Source organism: Falco punctatus, assembly GCF_963210335.1.
Source record: "Falco punctatus genome assembly, chromosome: Z".
In the NCBI taxonomy this organism is placed as follows: domain Eukaryota; kingdom Metazoa; phylum Chordata; class Aves; order Falconiformes; family Falconidae; genus Falco; species Falco punctatus.
Window position 1 is genome coordinate 10,115,478 of NC_137586.1, and position 15,322 is coordinate 10,130,799.

The window sequence follows — 15,322 nt, forward strand, 5'->3', positions numbered from 1 at the left end:
GCAGCTGGAAATCACAGCAAATAAGCCACATGGTGGTTCCGTGCTGAAATCCCTGACGCAACAGTCCCAGTAGCTGTACTTCAGATCTGAACTGTGGTAGGAATTGAACGGTTTCTATATATTGTAATGCAGTAACAGAGCTTGGCTTTATGGATAAAATGAGGGAACTGGGAAGACAGGAGGTTCTCACTGGGAAATGTTAATAGTCTGGGTGAGAGATGAGACTTCCCACACAGCTGTGACATGCATCTATGTGGATGCAGGAGAAACTGAGTACTGGGGTTTCCTGGCTAGGAGCGGGGCCATGCAGGTGCCAGTCTTTAGGTCTAGCAAACGTTACTGTGTCCAAGACAACGATAAACAAAGAAACACTTGAGTGACAAAAGTTAAGAGCCTGTAAGGGCACAAGTCACGGTGGTTTAGAGCACTGGAGTGAGCGGGGCCGTGGGTTGGCACATCTGCAGCGTGGTAGGCAAGGGACTCCCAGAAGGAAGAGGCAACGCGGCACTACACCAACTGCGACATCCCAGTATCATGCTTTAGGGGGCTGCTTTTTTCTGTGGTATTGACTTACTTGCTCCAGCCTACAAGGAGATAAATGTCACATGGAAAGACGCCCTGTTTGGTACAGTCTGGCACGCATGATGCAACACAAGAGAAAGTGTTTTATCAGACACAAGCAGTTCAGAGTTGGCCCATCAGTCTCGTTCTCCCCCAAGGACCCAGCGGTGTGGAGACTGGCAAAGACGCAACAGGTACTGAAAACGAGCAGCCTCTCCTAGGACTCGGGGAGGCATTAGAGGTTGCCAGAAGAACTGACAGGGAATGTCACATCACTAATTCAAGTTAATAATCTCTTAAGATTAATTTATGCAGGTTCAACAGGCACTGAAATCATCATCTGAGACACTTACCATTGCTGACATCTGATTTATCAAGCACCCTTCCTTGAAGCACAAGGATGCCATTTCATCCAGCTGCTGCTGATGGGCCCGAATTACAGCCTGTCTGATTAATATAAAATATACCAGTGGTTACATACCCTGCTGTGCTACTGGTAATTACTGTTGGCCTGAATAAACCTGTAAGGAGGAGTACCGCCCCAGAGGAATCCTTGCTGTCCTGTCTCCCTGGCATTCAGAAAGTGCACACCAGTGCTCCTTGAAGTGCAGTGGAATGCACTGGTTTGGGGTTAAAGATGACCTCGATGACTGAGGATTGCTCAGAGAGGACGGACCACAGCCTCTTGTTAACATAGGCAGCAGTTAACATACTGCTTTTTACCACAGGGAAATCGAGAAGCACCAAAAATTGCCTAATTAATTGCTGAAATGGCTTACAACCATGAGGCCATAAGTCATTTTGGCAAAAAACAGGCAGAGCGGGAAGGCAGTGCTGCCGTTCATTCCTCTGAGCAGATTTCTCTGACCAACAATCTATCTTCAGTCATGTGAATGCAGTCCACTTCTTGGGAGCTGACAGCGGCAGCTCATAGTATTTTGAAACCTGACATCTACATCTCCAGTGACTGCCCACTGCTCTAGGTATTTTTCTTTCCATAGGGATGGAACAGCTACCACCTCCTTCTTAATGGGAAGTTTTGATGTATTTTAGGTACTTTATAGCTTATAGGAAGCCAGTTAGTTACTGAGAACTGCAGTTTGTATTAAAATATTAATTCCTCTAGCATTATCCTACGAAGCTCTAATAGAATAATTGGCCTCCTGTGAGATTTTAAAATATCACTAAATAACAAGCAATCATATATTTATAAGATAATTACTATAAATTATCATTAATCTTATTAAATAATTATTTCATAGATTGATTTCCCTTTGGCTTTTGAAGTACATACGAGTATGATACACAAATAAAGGCAAATGTATCTATCACATGTCTACAATTTCTACACTTCATAACAAACTTCAGTGATGAGCAAGACTTACTGTGCTTTTTCTAGGGCTTCCCTCTGCCATTTTCCCATCTCTGATGTAGCATTTGGAGAGCTGCTGTTGGACATGCCTGAGGGGCTCTTTGCATTTGCAAATGGCTTACTATCTTTGGTTGCAGATCCTGAATCTGCAGCAAAAATCTCTTGTGTAAAAATACTCTGCCCTGTTCCCTCATTGCTGAATGATGACTTGGCTGGGTCTTCAGAATGACTGAAGTCCTCATTCCTCAGTCCTGACTTGTGCTGCAACAGCAGGGTGCTTCCTTGAGAAGGGGACTGGGCTGTGTAATCCGTATGTCCCACAGTGAGAAGGCATGATGCACCTGAAAAATAGGTCTTTTCTGGTATATCAGTGTTTATTTCCTGAGCCATGGGCTCAACACTGGGTCCCTGATTTGCGTTAGATTTTCCTGAATTACCAGTAGTATCTTGAATACCAGCACCACACTGTCTGCCACCTGAGTACTCTTTGCTCATTGAGCTACTCGGAAACAAACCACCCTCTCTCTCTCTCCTGGAGTCTGTGGATTCAGCTGTGGATGTTTCTGTCAGGTCATATCCAACAAGTAAACTGTGAACAGCTCCGTGTTTTGATGAACCCAACCCCAGAAGGCAGCAGCATGGCTTCACACCACAGCAGGTAGGTGACAGCCACTTGTCCCCTGTTTGTGGGGAACACAGCAAGGTGCAGTGCCTTCCACCGCGACGCATTTGCTCCCCCAGTTCCAGCATGCTGTCTGTCAGAGCTCTGCTTCTTGTACACTGCCAGCCCTCTTCCTCAAACCTGTTCTGGGAGCTGTGTATGTTCCTGTCCGAGATCTGCTTCACACAGGGGGACTTCTCTTGGTTAGAAGACACTTTCTCTGTATCAGTTGTTTCCTCATAGTCAAGAAGGGTTACCTTGAGGGGGGCCATCAGCTCAGAAGTGAGTTCTGAGGAACAGCTGGAAGATCCACAACGGTAAACTCCATTTTTTGGAGCTTTCCATTTTACATCTCCTGCAAGGGCAGCCTGTCTATCCAAAGCGGATTCTTCCTTCTCTTCATGCTGGAGGTTGATCTCTTTGCACTCTAGAGTTCCTGGTTTCAATACAGGAGAAACATATGAGTTGGAAGCATCCTTTTCTGGAACTAAGGTTGTTTCACTGGAATAAACGAGACACCTGTGTTTGGATTTGTACTGTTTGTGATCAGCTAGGAAATCTGTGCCATTTTTCCAGTTACAAGCAGGATCTTCCTGCAGGCAGTAAGGTTTTTCTGCAGTATTGCTTGGAGAAGACTCAGTAGTTAAGTCATAGCTCCAGTCTGATGGAGTTTTGCTGCAGTCTGCATTTTTAATGGATTCCTCCGTCCGTGGGCTGCCCTCACTACAATCCCAACTGTCATCTAGTTCATGTTCTTGCATGGGTATTGCATATTTAAAAAATAAACCCTGTCGCTTTTGGCCTTTTTGCTCTTCTTCAGTTCCTTGTTCTCTTTGATGAAGGAAAAATGAATGTTGACTGCATTTGTTGGTGTTTCTTCTTTTCACACTCTTCTGACTACAGACAGGTGAGAAAGAATCTTCACTGAAATCACTGTCATCCAGATCTTCCAGCTGCATCCCCTCTTTGGTCTGTACTTCTGTGGGAGTAAGGCTCAGCTCCTGCTTTACTTGAATCTCCTCAGGCTTGTATTGCATTAAAAACCTCTCAAGAGGTTGATAGTTCAAGTTTTGCTGTAGAATAGGTGGTTGCTGAAACTGCTGGTGATAAAGACGTAAATGCTCTTCCCTTTCCTTCTGAAATGGAGGCAGATTTGTCCACGTTTCAACGCATTGTTTAGCAAAGGAGTTTCTCCATTCCTGTCTGCCATCAGAAGGCAGATTTCCATCTCCAAAGGAAAAATCATCTCTAGAAACAAGCTGTTTCTGAACAGGTTGCACTGTTTGGACTTTCAGACAGTGGGCAGGTGGTCTGTCTTGCATATTCTTATCTTTCTGGCCACTCTTTTTTGTTTCTGCTGTGGCAGCATTTTTGATGATTAAATCCTTTGCAGTAGGGCTCTTTTCAGAGTCGGGGGACAGATCATCAGTTTTCTTCTTCAGGGGATGTGCTATCCGTAGGACTCCCTTAACTGGACCGGTATGATGGAACCACAGTGAGTTGGGATTTCCTTTGTAAGCATGTCCTTTGTTGATTCCCCTGGGGGTAGAGGTAAAAGGGACACTCGGCGGCTGGACTGCTGCAGGACATGCCTTTGTTTTTGTAGCATTTGAGGGATGCTGGAGGCCTAGCTTTACTTTTTTTGGAGAACTCTTTTCCCCAGGTGGCAAAGAGGAAGAGTTTTGGACACGTTTTGGAGATAAGTTTCCAGCTGTCCGACGTCTGTTTGTGACAGGGGTAGAACACTTAATCCCTTTCTTCAGCTCTTTGACTCTGTAAATGAGGCTGGCTTTAGAAGATTTCATGCTTTCAGATAAATAACAATGTCTTCAGAACAAACTAATGTTTTCACAAATTAAGGTTAAACACTGGATTCAGTGTCCTGACTTTTGTTTTGTCAGTGATCCACACAGGCATCAAACCCCCTTACCCCAACCCCCTGAACTTCTAGAAAGGTCTATGGTATTATTTTGGCCTTGAACAGTGAGTAACAGGTCAAACGAGTGAAGATGGCCTCTGTTTCAGTGCAAGAGGGTTGCATTTCCACATTTTACAATCCAGCACGGCACAGAGCCAGCTCAAGACAAGCTAGTACTCTCCACAGCACATCATAAAGTCCACAAGACACAAACTAAGGCTTTTGGACTAGTTGCAGTGGGGCTAATTTGCTCAGGTGATATGTGTACAGAGCTACAGATTCCTGGATCAGACTCATCAGGGTAAATGTGAAGAGCTGCTTAACTGGTATCCCCTCAACTGTTTCCTTTACTCCTCTTACCCCTTGAACATCTATTCTCTTAACCCCAGCATTGCACAGCCTGTCATTTACCTCCTCCTCTTAAGGAGGGAGGGTGAAGGATTTGCACACATTCTTGGCAGAACTACAATACAAAACTAAAACAGAATCTTTGATTGCTGAGGTTAGTAATCCTGCAGTTTAAAGGGAGCACAGTGATATTTTCATCACTAAAAGCTGTTATCAGAAAGGATTTACAAGACCCAGAGAATTTTAAGACCAAAAATATAGGAGTTGGACCAGGTAAGGATTTTATTGTGAAAATTTCATTTCTTGCCTATATCAACATTTCCAATGCAACCAAAATAAAACGTAACCTCAAACATCATACATTACTTCTTTCTTTGTGTTTTTCACCTTAGCAAGATTCAGTTTCATCACTTACCTGTCGGCATAGCGTAAAGTGTTCAGTGTATGCTCTGTAGCTATATGGCTAGGTGATACATTGGCTATCATACACGTCTTAGAATTGCCAATGAAAGAATCCTTTAGCACCTAGGGTTGGAAGGACAAAAATAATATTCTTAGAAATTAATGTACCTTGCATTTCCTGTCAATTAGCAACATGTACAGAGGCAGTTTAACATTAGGTACTTTTTTTTAAAAATGTAGTCCTTTTGTCTCAATTTATCTTGCAATTCTTTGCAATTTAAAGTGAATAAGATGTTAATCAGGGCTCTGAACAAGCCCTTGCACCGGGTGCCACAAGGGTGCCCATACGTTTTGAGGAATAAAGCATATGTTACAACTGGTGAAAAAATGTTAATGAAAACTCCAAGGGCTGTTACTGCACAGAAAATGTAAATTGGTTGCGGACTGTATGGAGGTGGACGATAACTCTGAATCAGAGTCTGGAAGGTAGTGTTAGTGGGTTTGTTAGGTTTTAGTATTTGGTTTATTTGGTTTTCACAATGCCAGTCCACAGGATTGACTGCGGGAACTGCACTTGGCTTTAATTCTGTGATAGCCTTTAAAATTAACATTTGCAAAAGCTGTGCATTTCTCCTTTCTTCAAGAGTTTAAAAGCAATTACTGAATTATGTTATTTTTTAAAATTTTTTTATCATTATTTTGTTCTCACCAGGGAAGCCTTTACTGTTGCCTTTCTGCTCATTTTACCTGAGTTAATTTGCTTTGCCGGAAAGGAGTATGTGCATGTTCCTGATCCAGTGCCCGAATGCACTCCTTTAGCTACCAAAAGAAAAGTAAGAAAAAAAAAGAGGAGGAAAGAACATATCAATCACACACTGGCAAGGAAGTGAATTGCATCAGAGCTATCCTATGAATGTACTATGTCCTTCATGCACCTTTGACTCCCACTACGTGATGTCCCTTGCAAGGGGAGTTTGCTGCTGCCACAGCCATGAACAGCCAGCTTCAGCTAGTTCAGTTAGCGGCAGCAGTTTACCTACCCGCACTCAAAAGAGAGCAGAGCTGCAGCACAGAGCACAGCCAGCCCTGCTGTCGTTCTGTGGGCTATACAAAACCCAAGAACCTGGGTAAATGTGCATGTCTAGCACACACAGAGCTTCACGATCCTGTGGACCTGCTACTGCCTGTGCCATAGGCAACTGGTTTGAAGCCACGTTGGGTGTATCCTAGATCATGCTGCAGCTTGCAGGGCAGGTGTACCCTTAGAACAGATCTTTTTGAGCTCCACCTCTTACAAATTTCTTTCTTCTAGAAGCAGCTCTTCGCCTTCTGAAAATACCCCACTCCTCTGGACAACAGCAGTGCAAATTTCTTATGACACTCTGGCAACATTTTCATACCTTTGTCAGATACAGCACGAGTTAATGAGTGCATATTCCTCCCCATACTGACTATAATCTGCAGTCTAGATGTCCCGTCTACGTGTGGGTACACTGGGCTGCATGAGAAGACAGCCGATCTCCAGCAATTTCCTCTTCACACCAGTGCAACATGCGAAACCCAGCCAAAGGGCAGAACGCGGACCCACACCAAACAATTAGCTGTAAGGGGAGCTGGGTTCAAGTCTTAAGTCCAGGTTCAAGCCCACACTCAGAAAAGGCAGTACAGATACCACCTGTCTGCCTAAACTTTTGACAGGCTAGTAAGAACTATACATGAAACACTGAGAATGAAACAAGAGACTACCCAGGGGATAGAGATACAGCTACAGAACTCCCATTAAAACTAACAGAATATGAGCAGCTAGCTGCACCCGTGCCCTTCACAGAACTCATTAGAACTTATTGTTAATAACTGTCAACAGAAGTAGCCTGCATTCTTGAAGAAGCATCCCTTGATTTATTACCAGCCATGGAAAAAGATGTCATGCTCAAACTCAAAGATCTGTACTTTTTTGTCATGCTGCCACTGGAATAAGCACAATAGCATCACACTTCGTATCAAGCCTGGATGCTCTCTTAAATGAGCATAAACGAACTGTATGGCCATGAGACAACTAATTTAGAGCAAATATCAAGGAGGAAAAAAGTAGATTACAGTATTGCCATGGTGATACTAGCATGAAGCAGCTTTTGTACATTTAAAGCCTTACTACATTCTACGTACACACACTTAAAATGACACTTATTTCCCACTTTTACTCCATTTTATTAAAAATAAAATCACACCTCTAACAAGTAAGAAGAGATCAAACTATTCTAATTTTTTATTCTGCTTCTCATAATTGCAGTATCTGAGTATCTTCTACTTGAAATCATGTGTCCATGAATCTGAATGCAAACATTCAAATCAGCAGCAAACTTCAAAGTTCATGTGTTTTAAGGCCTGAAGACAGTGTTATGATCATTGAAGGCAGAGCCAGGTTTTACAGGCTGGAGGTCACATAGGCTTACCCAAAGATGCCTTTTATAGTTAATTCAGTGACTACTTATGGACTGCCTAGATATTTACTCAGCTTCACACAATACTAAAAATACACACAGTCTGATTTTAAAGTTCCTTTTAAAAGAGTTGCATGAGCTTACATTAAGCCTCACTTCCCAGGGATCCTTTCTGTTCAGGTCCTGACTCCCCACACCACGCAGTTATTCACCAGCAAGTACTCAAGAAACACATTCATTTTACAGGCTGTCTCCCAGTATGAATGTTAATATTCCACAGCGGGAAAGCCTCTGTGCAAAAGAACATCCTACATTCTCAAAACAGAGCAAGCCACCTCCTATTTATGGTATAAGAGGTACGGTTGTGTGCACAAACTTCTGCAGCGTTGACTCACACTCACTCATTGCATATCACCTTCAGTCTCACTTAGACAAGCCCACATTCACGAGTGAGCTTTGTTCATTTGAATTAAAGAAGGTGCAAAGCCTTCTGCACAATTTATACTTACAGGCACTTCTTCTATCTTAAATGACATTTCTGTACTCCTTGTCCCTCTTTACACAACTGTGTACCCTTCTAAAAGACAGTTTGCATTGAGTGCATTTCTTCTTGTTCCTTCCTCACCATACATGAATTGCTAGTTTCAATGCTCTCCAGTAGTTGTTATTTGCTCCTGATTTGACAAAGAAGTCTGAGTTCAAGTGGTGAAACTAACGAGCAGGAACAGATGTCCATTTATGAAACAAATATAGCAATCCCAAGCCAATATTCTCTCAAAGTAAAAGGGACAAACTTTCTGTACAAAATATGGGATACATCATACTATACCTAACATTCTTCATGCCATGTTTACCTGGCTGGCTGTAAAAATGGAGTAAAAAGATTTTATTTTCATCACAAAATCTTTTCCCTCTTAAATTGTCTTTCAGGCACGAGACAAATTAAACTGGACACACTTAGTACTTGGTTGTTTTTTCCCCCTCTTTGGAATATATACATATATTATTCTGTGGTTCCTTTTTATCCTAAAACACATGCTAATAATTAAATACAAAACCTTCCCCAGACATGCTAGTAACTTACTGCTAAAAGGCTTTGGTTTATTTCTGCTCCTTCCATTTTTGTTTGTCGATCTGAGTCTCTGGCATCAGCTGCTCTTTCACTGCCAGCCAAGTCAATGAATGATATTCTAGAAAAAACAAAGTTCCATTTGTTTTAGGGGCTTTTTTCTTTTTCCTTTTTCTTTTCTTCTTTTTTACATCAACACAGGACATCAGAAGAATGAATAGAAACAACTACTTTTGAAAAGATAGATACCCACTGGAAATATCTGAGGCACCAAAATAAGCATAGTAGCAGGAACAGTGTCACAGCATCCTGGCACAAACATAATCATTATAGAAAGTGTAATGGCGTGTGATGAAAGTGCTCCACAGTTTAATGGACAAGCTGTTTAAAGTGCAACACACTGATCTTTGCAGATAATCACTGTGCTTGTAGTTTCCTAAGAACACAATTAAAGAAATTGTAAATTTCTTGATTCTCCTTCCAGGTAAAGCAAATAGCTGCCCTATCAAATGGAAATTCAGAGCAATACAAACAGAAATTTCCAGTGTAGCAAGTAATACACTGAGCTTTCAGTGTTCCTTGTCCCTTCCTTCCACAAAACTCAATCAATCCCTCTCATGTTCCCCAGCTCTGGGTGCCAGCTGCTGTACTGACTGTTGCACTGTATGTTTGTCTTTGCCTTTCCTTCTTTTCCTGGAACAGCCCTGACTTCTCTTACAGGCGTATCTTGGCATCCTTTCCCCACTCTAGCTCCACCTCGCTTTCAGTAACAAAAAAAATGGCACACATGCCACACCTACATAACCATATACACTACTATTTCTAAGCCTGCCTGTTCTGCCTTCTCCTTTCTCAACTATTTGTGGCTTTTGCATTTTGCCTTGTATTTAAAATAAGATCCTGGAAGTACATCAACATGGTAATTGCTGGAAGGGTGTGTCAGCATGTTTTTTTTGACACTGAGCACTAATATAGACACCTAGACCTCTTTCCTCAGACCTGTTTCTTGGGATTGTTTAGTCTGGAGAAAAGAGGACTGAAAAGAGTCACAATTAAGAGTCTTCAAATATGTAAAATGGCTGCTACAAGAGGAAGTAAACTGCTCTTTGTCTGCTGCAGATAGCATCAGAGTCACACTCTCAAATTATTGGGGAGGTTTAGGTGAGGTACTACAATTCCTCTGACCAAAGGCAAACATCTCTAATGGAATCATCTCCACCTGAGCTAGTCATCCCAGGCTCCCTTTGTAGTCAATTACAGGACAGAGGTGCTTTGAGGGGCAAATCCATCTGACCTAATTTAGGATGACTCTGCAGAATGGCATCAACTGGATCCCAGAAATGGCTTGCTTTCTATTGACCTCAAAGGTGACAGCCTCACATGTGGACATGCCCTTGGTGGACATGATTAACACGAGACAGGAAAAGCTTTCTGACACTGAAGATGAAGGGATGGATTTGATTGCCAAACTCCTTCACTGGAAACTTTTACAAACAAGCCTGACAAAGCTCTCACAGATGTGGCTTAAGTACTTTCCTTGGGAACAGAGAAAGGACTGTGAAATTTCTCAGAGTCCCTTTGAACCCTATCTTCTGATTCAACTCACAGCTGCTTGCTAACTCAACACCTCCTCATTCTTTGCCTCCTGGATGTGCCTGGGCTTGACTTCATCAGCCCTGAGCACTGCCACTTCTAGTCTTACCTTCCAAATGTCCTGTTGGCTGTGTCTTTGATTTGGATTTGGATGATGGCATGAGATCGAGAGGAATCAGAGTTGACTCCAGTAGCTCCAGTGCTGCGTTCTTTCCCCCCCTTCAAAATCACCTGCAAAATAAGGGGGACAAAATGCAAGCAAATTGTAAAAAACACAGTCTCTCAGAAAGAGATCTTGCTCTCCTAAGATGGGGAAACATTAGAAGGAATGGTTCATTACAGTCTTCAGATTCGGTGCAAGGCAGATGTTAAGTCAGACTGGATCCTTCCCCATGTTAGTTTCACAACTCTGTATATGGACTTGCTTGCAGTGACACTACAGAGCCTAGAGAGCATACTGTAGGTAAAAAGTTCACTCAGATTTGCCAAATATCCAAACTATAAAATTAAAAGCAAAAGTATGACAGTAATGAAAGAAACTTAAGACTGCAGACATAACCTAAAGGACTCATGTGACGATTTGCTGTGTTGTAAAATTTCACTTTCTCATGTAATAGATGGGTACTGTTAGCCAGGAAGTTACAGAAAAAAAATACAAAGTCCTAAAAATCTTCCTGCGTTTCTGCAACTAAAAGAAATTACACCAGCGTAAGTAACAAAGTTAAAAGAACAATTATACTCAATACAGCAATAAAATAAGAAAACAAGGAAGAGAAGCAAGGCAAAAGGACAAAGGCTCCTTCAAGATATAAATCTGGATAATTCTTTTTTGAAAACCTTTAAGGACTGTCACAGAAAGTGTAGCAGCAACTGCAACAGGGCATTCATAAAAGTCATTAATTTTGTTTCTGATTGTAAAAATAAATTAAAATATTATCTAGCAAAATCAATACATTCTCAGTTGACAGACGGGATTATTTATGCCTTTCAGTGGGTAATTCTCAACCAGCAACCTAACCAACTGCTGCAGCTCCCGAGCATTATTAGTGCTAAATGCTGATAATTTCTGAACCAAAGCCAACATCAATGAATAATGAATAACTACAGATGTATTCAAGACTCTTTCCATGTATCTGTTGCAGACTATTCAGATGCTCTGAGTCAAGCCAGTGACATTTCTGTGTTCAAAAGGGCCCTGTGGACAATATCAGACATCTTTTTTGCCAAGATAACTGTAAGAATAAAGCAATTTAATAGCTCTTCTGTGTGTGGAATGTGATAATACAGAGGAATTTTTTAATCAACCGTATAGCACATTTACACTCTAATTTACAGAAGTATCACCAGCATGTCCCAAAGCTTGGAGTTAACGGGAAGACCAAAACCAAAATTAAATGGAATATAAGTGGACAATACCATGCCGGTTTTAATGAGTCAATTACACTATCAGGCACTTGTAATTTACACTTCCTTACTGAAGTGTAAAGAAATTAAACTATGCAAAGTCAGGCTAAACAGAAAGCAGATTTAAGTAGCTTGCTTGCTGCAGGACAAGGCAGAAAATTTGCCAGTACCTTTCTAGGGTTTAGCCAGACAGGGAAGGAAAGCTGAAGTCTTGCTTGTGCTGAATGTCAGCTACCATTTAAATATCCTCATTTTACTTGGCTATTTTCACCGATCATTACCTAAGCAGTCTTAATCCTAATTAAAATCAATATCTCAGTCTTGAGTATTTTCTGATTTCTAGTTCTATTACTTTTCAGATTTATATCTTTTGTCCCACCATCCGTGTAGCTTTAATATATAAAATTTAAGTTCATAGAAGCCAAAGAAACCACACTGGGAGAAAAACACCTACCTAGCTTTCAGGATCCCTTGCTGGGACACTATTTAAGTTCTGGAACAGTGATAGAAGCCTGTTTCTTGGAAAAGATCTTTCCATAAGGAGTGGCAGCAGAAGCAACAGCTGTAAATCAACAGCTTGTATGTTGCTAACACAAGTCACTGTGACCCAAGAATGTTACTGAATAAAGGCACTTTCAGTAGTGCTCCTCAGTGATCTGCTGGGGTTACCAATTTCAGAACCTTAAACAAGAACATACAGCTGTACTACACAATAAAAACCAATGTCTGTAAATTATTATATCACAAATCAGCAAACCAGGCTGTAGAAGACAAAAAACAATCACAAACATAGAGGTTACCTCTAACAGTAGATCTACGGAGTCCACCTGTACCTCCCGCAATCCAACTATCTGAACGACATGCTTGCTGTCCTCTCTTGCAAAAAGTCTGAAAAAGAAACAGTGCAGTGCATAATAGATTTCAGAAATCTCAAACAGCAGCAACAAAGACATGTCAGTGCTATGACACTGTGAAAAATCAATCAAGACGACTGACTGAGGCACAACTGTCATTAATTTATTTTCAGAACTGAAGTGCTATTTCATTTATAACGCATATCACTGACATTTCACTGTTAAAGACATTAGCAATGCTTTTCTGCTAGTTCAGGAATATAACAGAGCAGGGAAATAAATCCTCATGTGTCTATTTTAGAGCTCCTGTCCTTCTTCAAACTGCACCTCAGACTTCTCTAGGAAGTTCAGGTTATAAGTTATGCTCTGTTCAGTTTTGCAGGATTTTTGCAAAGGATTTTAAGTAGCTCAAATAGCCACAATCAGACTTCAGAGCATCTCTTCTATGAATCACAGAGAAGCATTACGGCGTACAGCTAGAATACAGACATGAGGCACACAGGAGGAAGTGTAATCGTCTGCTTCAATGACACATAAGATAGCTAATAGACATGCAGAGAATATAAGGGCACTCTTCCTTAGTAAACTGACTCCTTACATGACAGATTACACCGCCTGCTCCTTAAAGACTGTTTTGGAGAAAGGGAACACACATGCACAGAAATAGGTGCTTCCTTTGTGAACAGATGCTCACTTCCCCAGGCAAAAAGCCTCCCCTTGAGCCCTCCAGTGTGCTCTAAGGATAGTGCTCTCAAAGCTGATAAATGCCTTCAGCTGAAAGGTAACATTCCTTCAAGACCATTGAAAAGATTTCACTGCTGAGATCTTAACTGACTGTTATTTTATTTAGACATTTCAGACCACAGTGGTCTTTTTATATCAGGTAAGTACTGAGCTGTCCCAATTTCCATTCCAGATGGAGCTCCTGTAGGAGTATACATCCATCCAAACAAGCCTGGGACTGAGGTGCTACTACTAAGGGTGCTGGCAGCATCACCTGCAGAGGCTCGCTCCAGTGGAGTCACTGGGCTGCTGGGCAAAGGTGTTCAGGGAGGAGGTAAGCAGGCTCTGCAGTGTCAAGCACAACAAGGGGGAGATCAATGGGATCTTCAGAGACTAGACTGGCAAGAACTGAAGCCCCACCAGCACAGGTGGGACAGCCAGAGGTTATGCTTGAGCAGGGAAAGAGAGGGACTCCACAATAGTTGGCATAAGAACTTCTGGCCACAGGAAGGTTCCTTCTCTACCTGTGGATGTTCAGCTATTACATTATTATAGTGTAAGCAAAACAGCATGAGCTCATATCTCAACCATAGGTCCTTATTCTTACTTATCCCTACCCCCAACAGTAAAAACCAGGAGGCCCTATCAATGCCATAGGATTTAGTGTTGGATTCTGTGCCTTCCTCTCTAAGGAGCTCCTAGGAACAACCCTAATTAAATACATAACATTTGCTAAAAATAGTAATACATTAAGTGTAATTGAGGAAACAGTAACTGATTTATAAACTGTAGCCAACTGATTCATAACCATAAGATTATTGAAAAATGTATTTTTATTTAAATACCTCTTCCTTCCATTGAGCAGGTCATAAAGCTGTCCGCAGTAGATTTCATAAAAACTGATCAAAACAAGGAGATCTTTTCTTGACTGTGGTGCCTCCAGGTGTCTAAAGATGTCCTTGGCAGCCAAGGCATAGAGTCCTGGGTTCCGGTGAGTACCTATCATAGTGTAAGTCTTGCCAGCACCAGTCTGCCCATATGCAAAGCACGTTGCATTGCCTCTGTAAAGATAACTTACATCTTTAGTGTCACATCTGATACATTCCTATCTATTAAAGAAGATTCTGCAGTGTCAGTATCTATCTGTAATGGCCTCTTAGCAATGGTTTGGTTTGCTATCCTATCTGGGAAACTGCAAAACACTTAGCAGTGATTCCCAAGCATGTCCTATGGAGGTCTGGCATGTCGCAGAGTGCTGGCTCTCTTCCATTCTTCCAGATGCCAAAAATGTATCTAAGGAAAGTAAGCATTATTAGTATTCTTCCAGCTGTTTAGATGCTGCAGAAACACCATAGGATTATGAGTGGGAACCCTACTAATGATGAATCACAGAGAAAAATAGCTGTGACATGAGATGCAGAACAGCCAGAAGTCAGGCACTGTATTAATGCATGTTGTACTTGATGAAAATTAACATTCCAGCCCTGTAATTTACTGAGCAGGGTTGCTTTGTCTCAGGCTGCAGTCCTGCAGGCAGCTAAGTCAGTCTAAAGAGTTGTTGTTGCCTAAGGGAAGGTCTTGCTCTTTCCTTCCCTTGCTTCCAGCTGTGTGACCTACCCCATTGACCCACCCCTGCTGGTGCTGGCTCTGGTATTTGACTTTACTGCACTGAAACAACAGAAAGCTTTCCACTCTTTCGCAAGCCAATTTTCTGCTGTTTCAGTGAATTAAATTACCTCTGAGAGGATGACAAAATATGCCCACACTGGCTCCATATAATCTATGGGAATGAGTTTAGTGACCAGTAAGAAAGAGGATCATCCCCTTTCAGTGACAGAGAGCAGTTTGGTTTACTCACTCCAGCTAGTAAAACCAGAGTCTTGGCTTATTCCAGATTGCTCCATCTTTGTCATCATATCACGCTAAGATTATAATGACAATGCACATAAAATGCCATGGTCTCAGAATATGGAACA

At 41.8% G+C, this 15,322-nt stretch overlaps 1 protein-coding gene and 1 long non-coding RNA gene across 2 annotated transcripts in view; one reads left to right on the forward strand and one right to left on the reverse strand.

Annotated features, from left to right (window-relative positions):
• Positions 1 to 15,322, reverse strand: part of KIF24 (kinesin family member 24) — a 33,559-nt gene that overhangs the window by 6,459 nt on the left and 11,778 nt on the right. Inside the window, exons 5-12 of the mRNA XM_080371146.1 lie at positions 14,192 to 14,407; positions 12,570 to 12,657; positions 10,475 to 10,596; positions 8,788 to 8,893; positions 6,010 to 6,081; positions 5,276 to 5,385; positions 1,947 to 4,367; positions 915 to 1,008 (exon numbers count right to left, since the gene is read on the reverse strand). Of these exons, the coding sequence (XP_080227272.1) occupies positions 915 to 1,008; positions 1,947 to 4,367; positions 5,276 to 5,385; positions 6,010 to 6,081; positions 8,788 to 8,893; positions 10,475 to 10,596; positions 12,570 to 12,657; positions 14,192 to 14,407 (3,229 nt within the window). The remainder of the gene's footprint in view (positions 1 to 914; positions 1,009 to 1,946; positions 4,368 to 5,275; positions 5,386 to 6,009; positions 6,082 to 8,787; positions 8,894 to 10,474; positions 10,597 to 12,569; positions 12,658 to 14,191; positions 14,408 to 15,322) is intronic.
• LOC308056214 lies at positions 12,567 to 14,245 on the forward strand. Its single transcript, XR_013924735.1, has 2 exons — positions 12,567 to 13,680; positions 14,212 to 14,245. It is a non-coding gene; the product is annotated as an uncharacterized lncRNA (long non-coding RNA).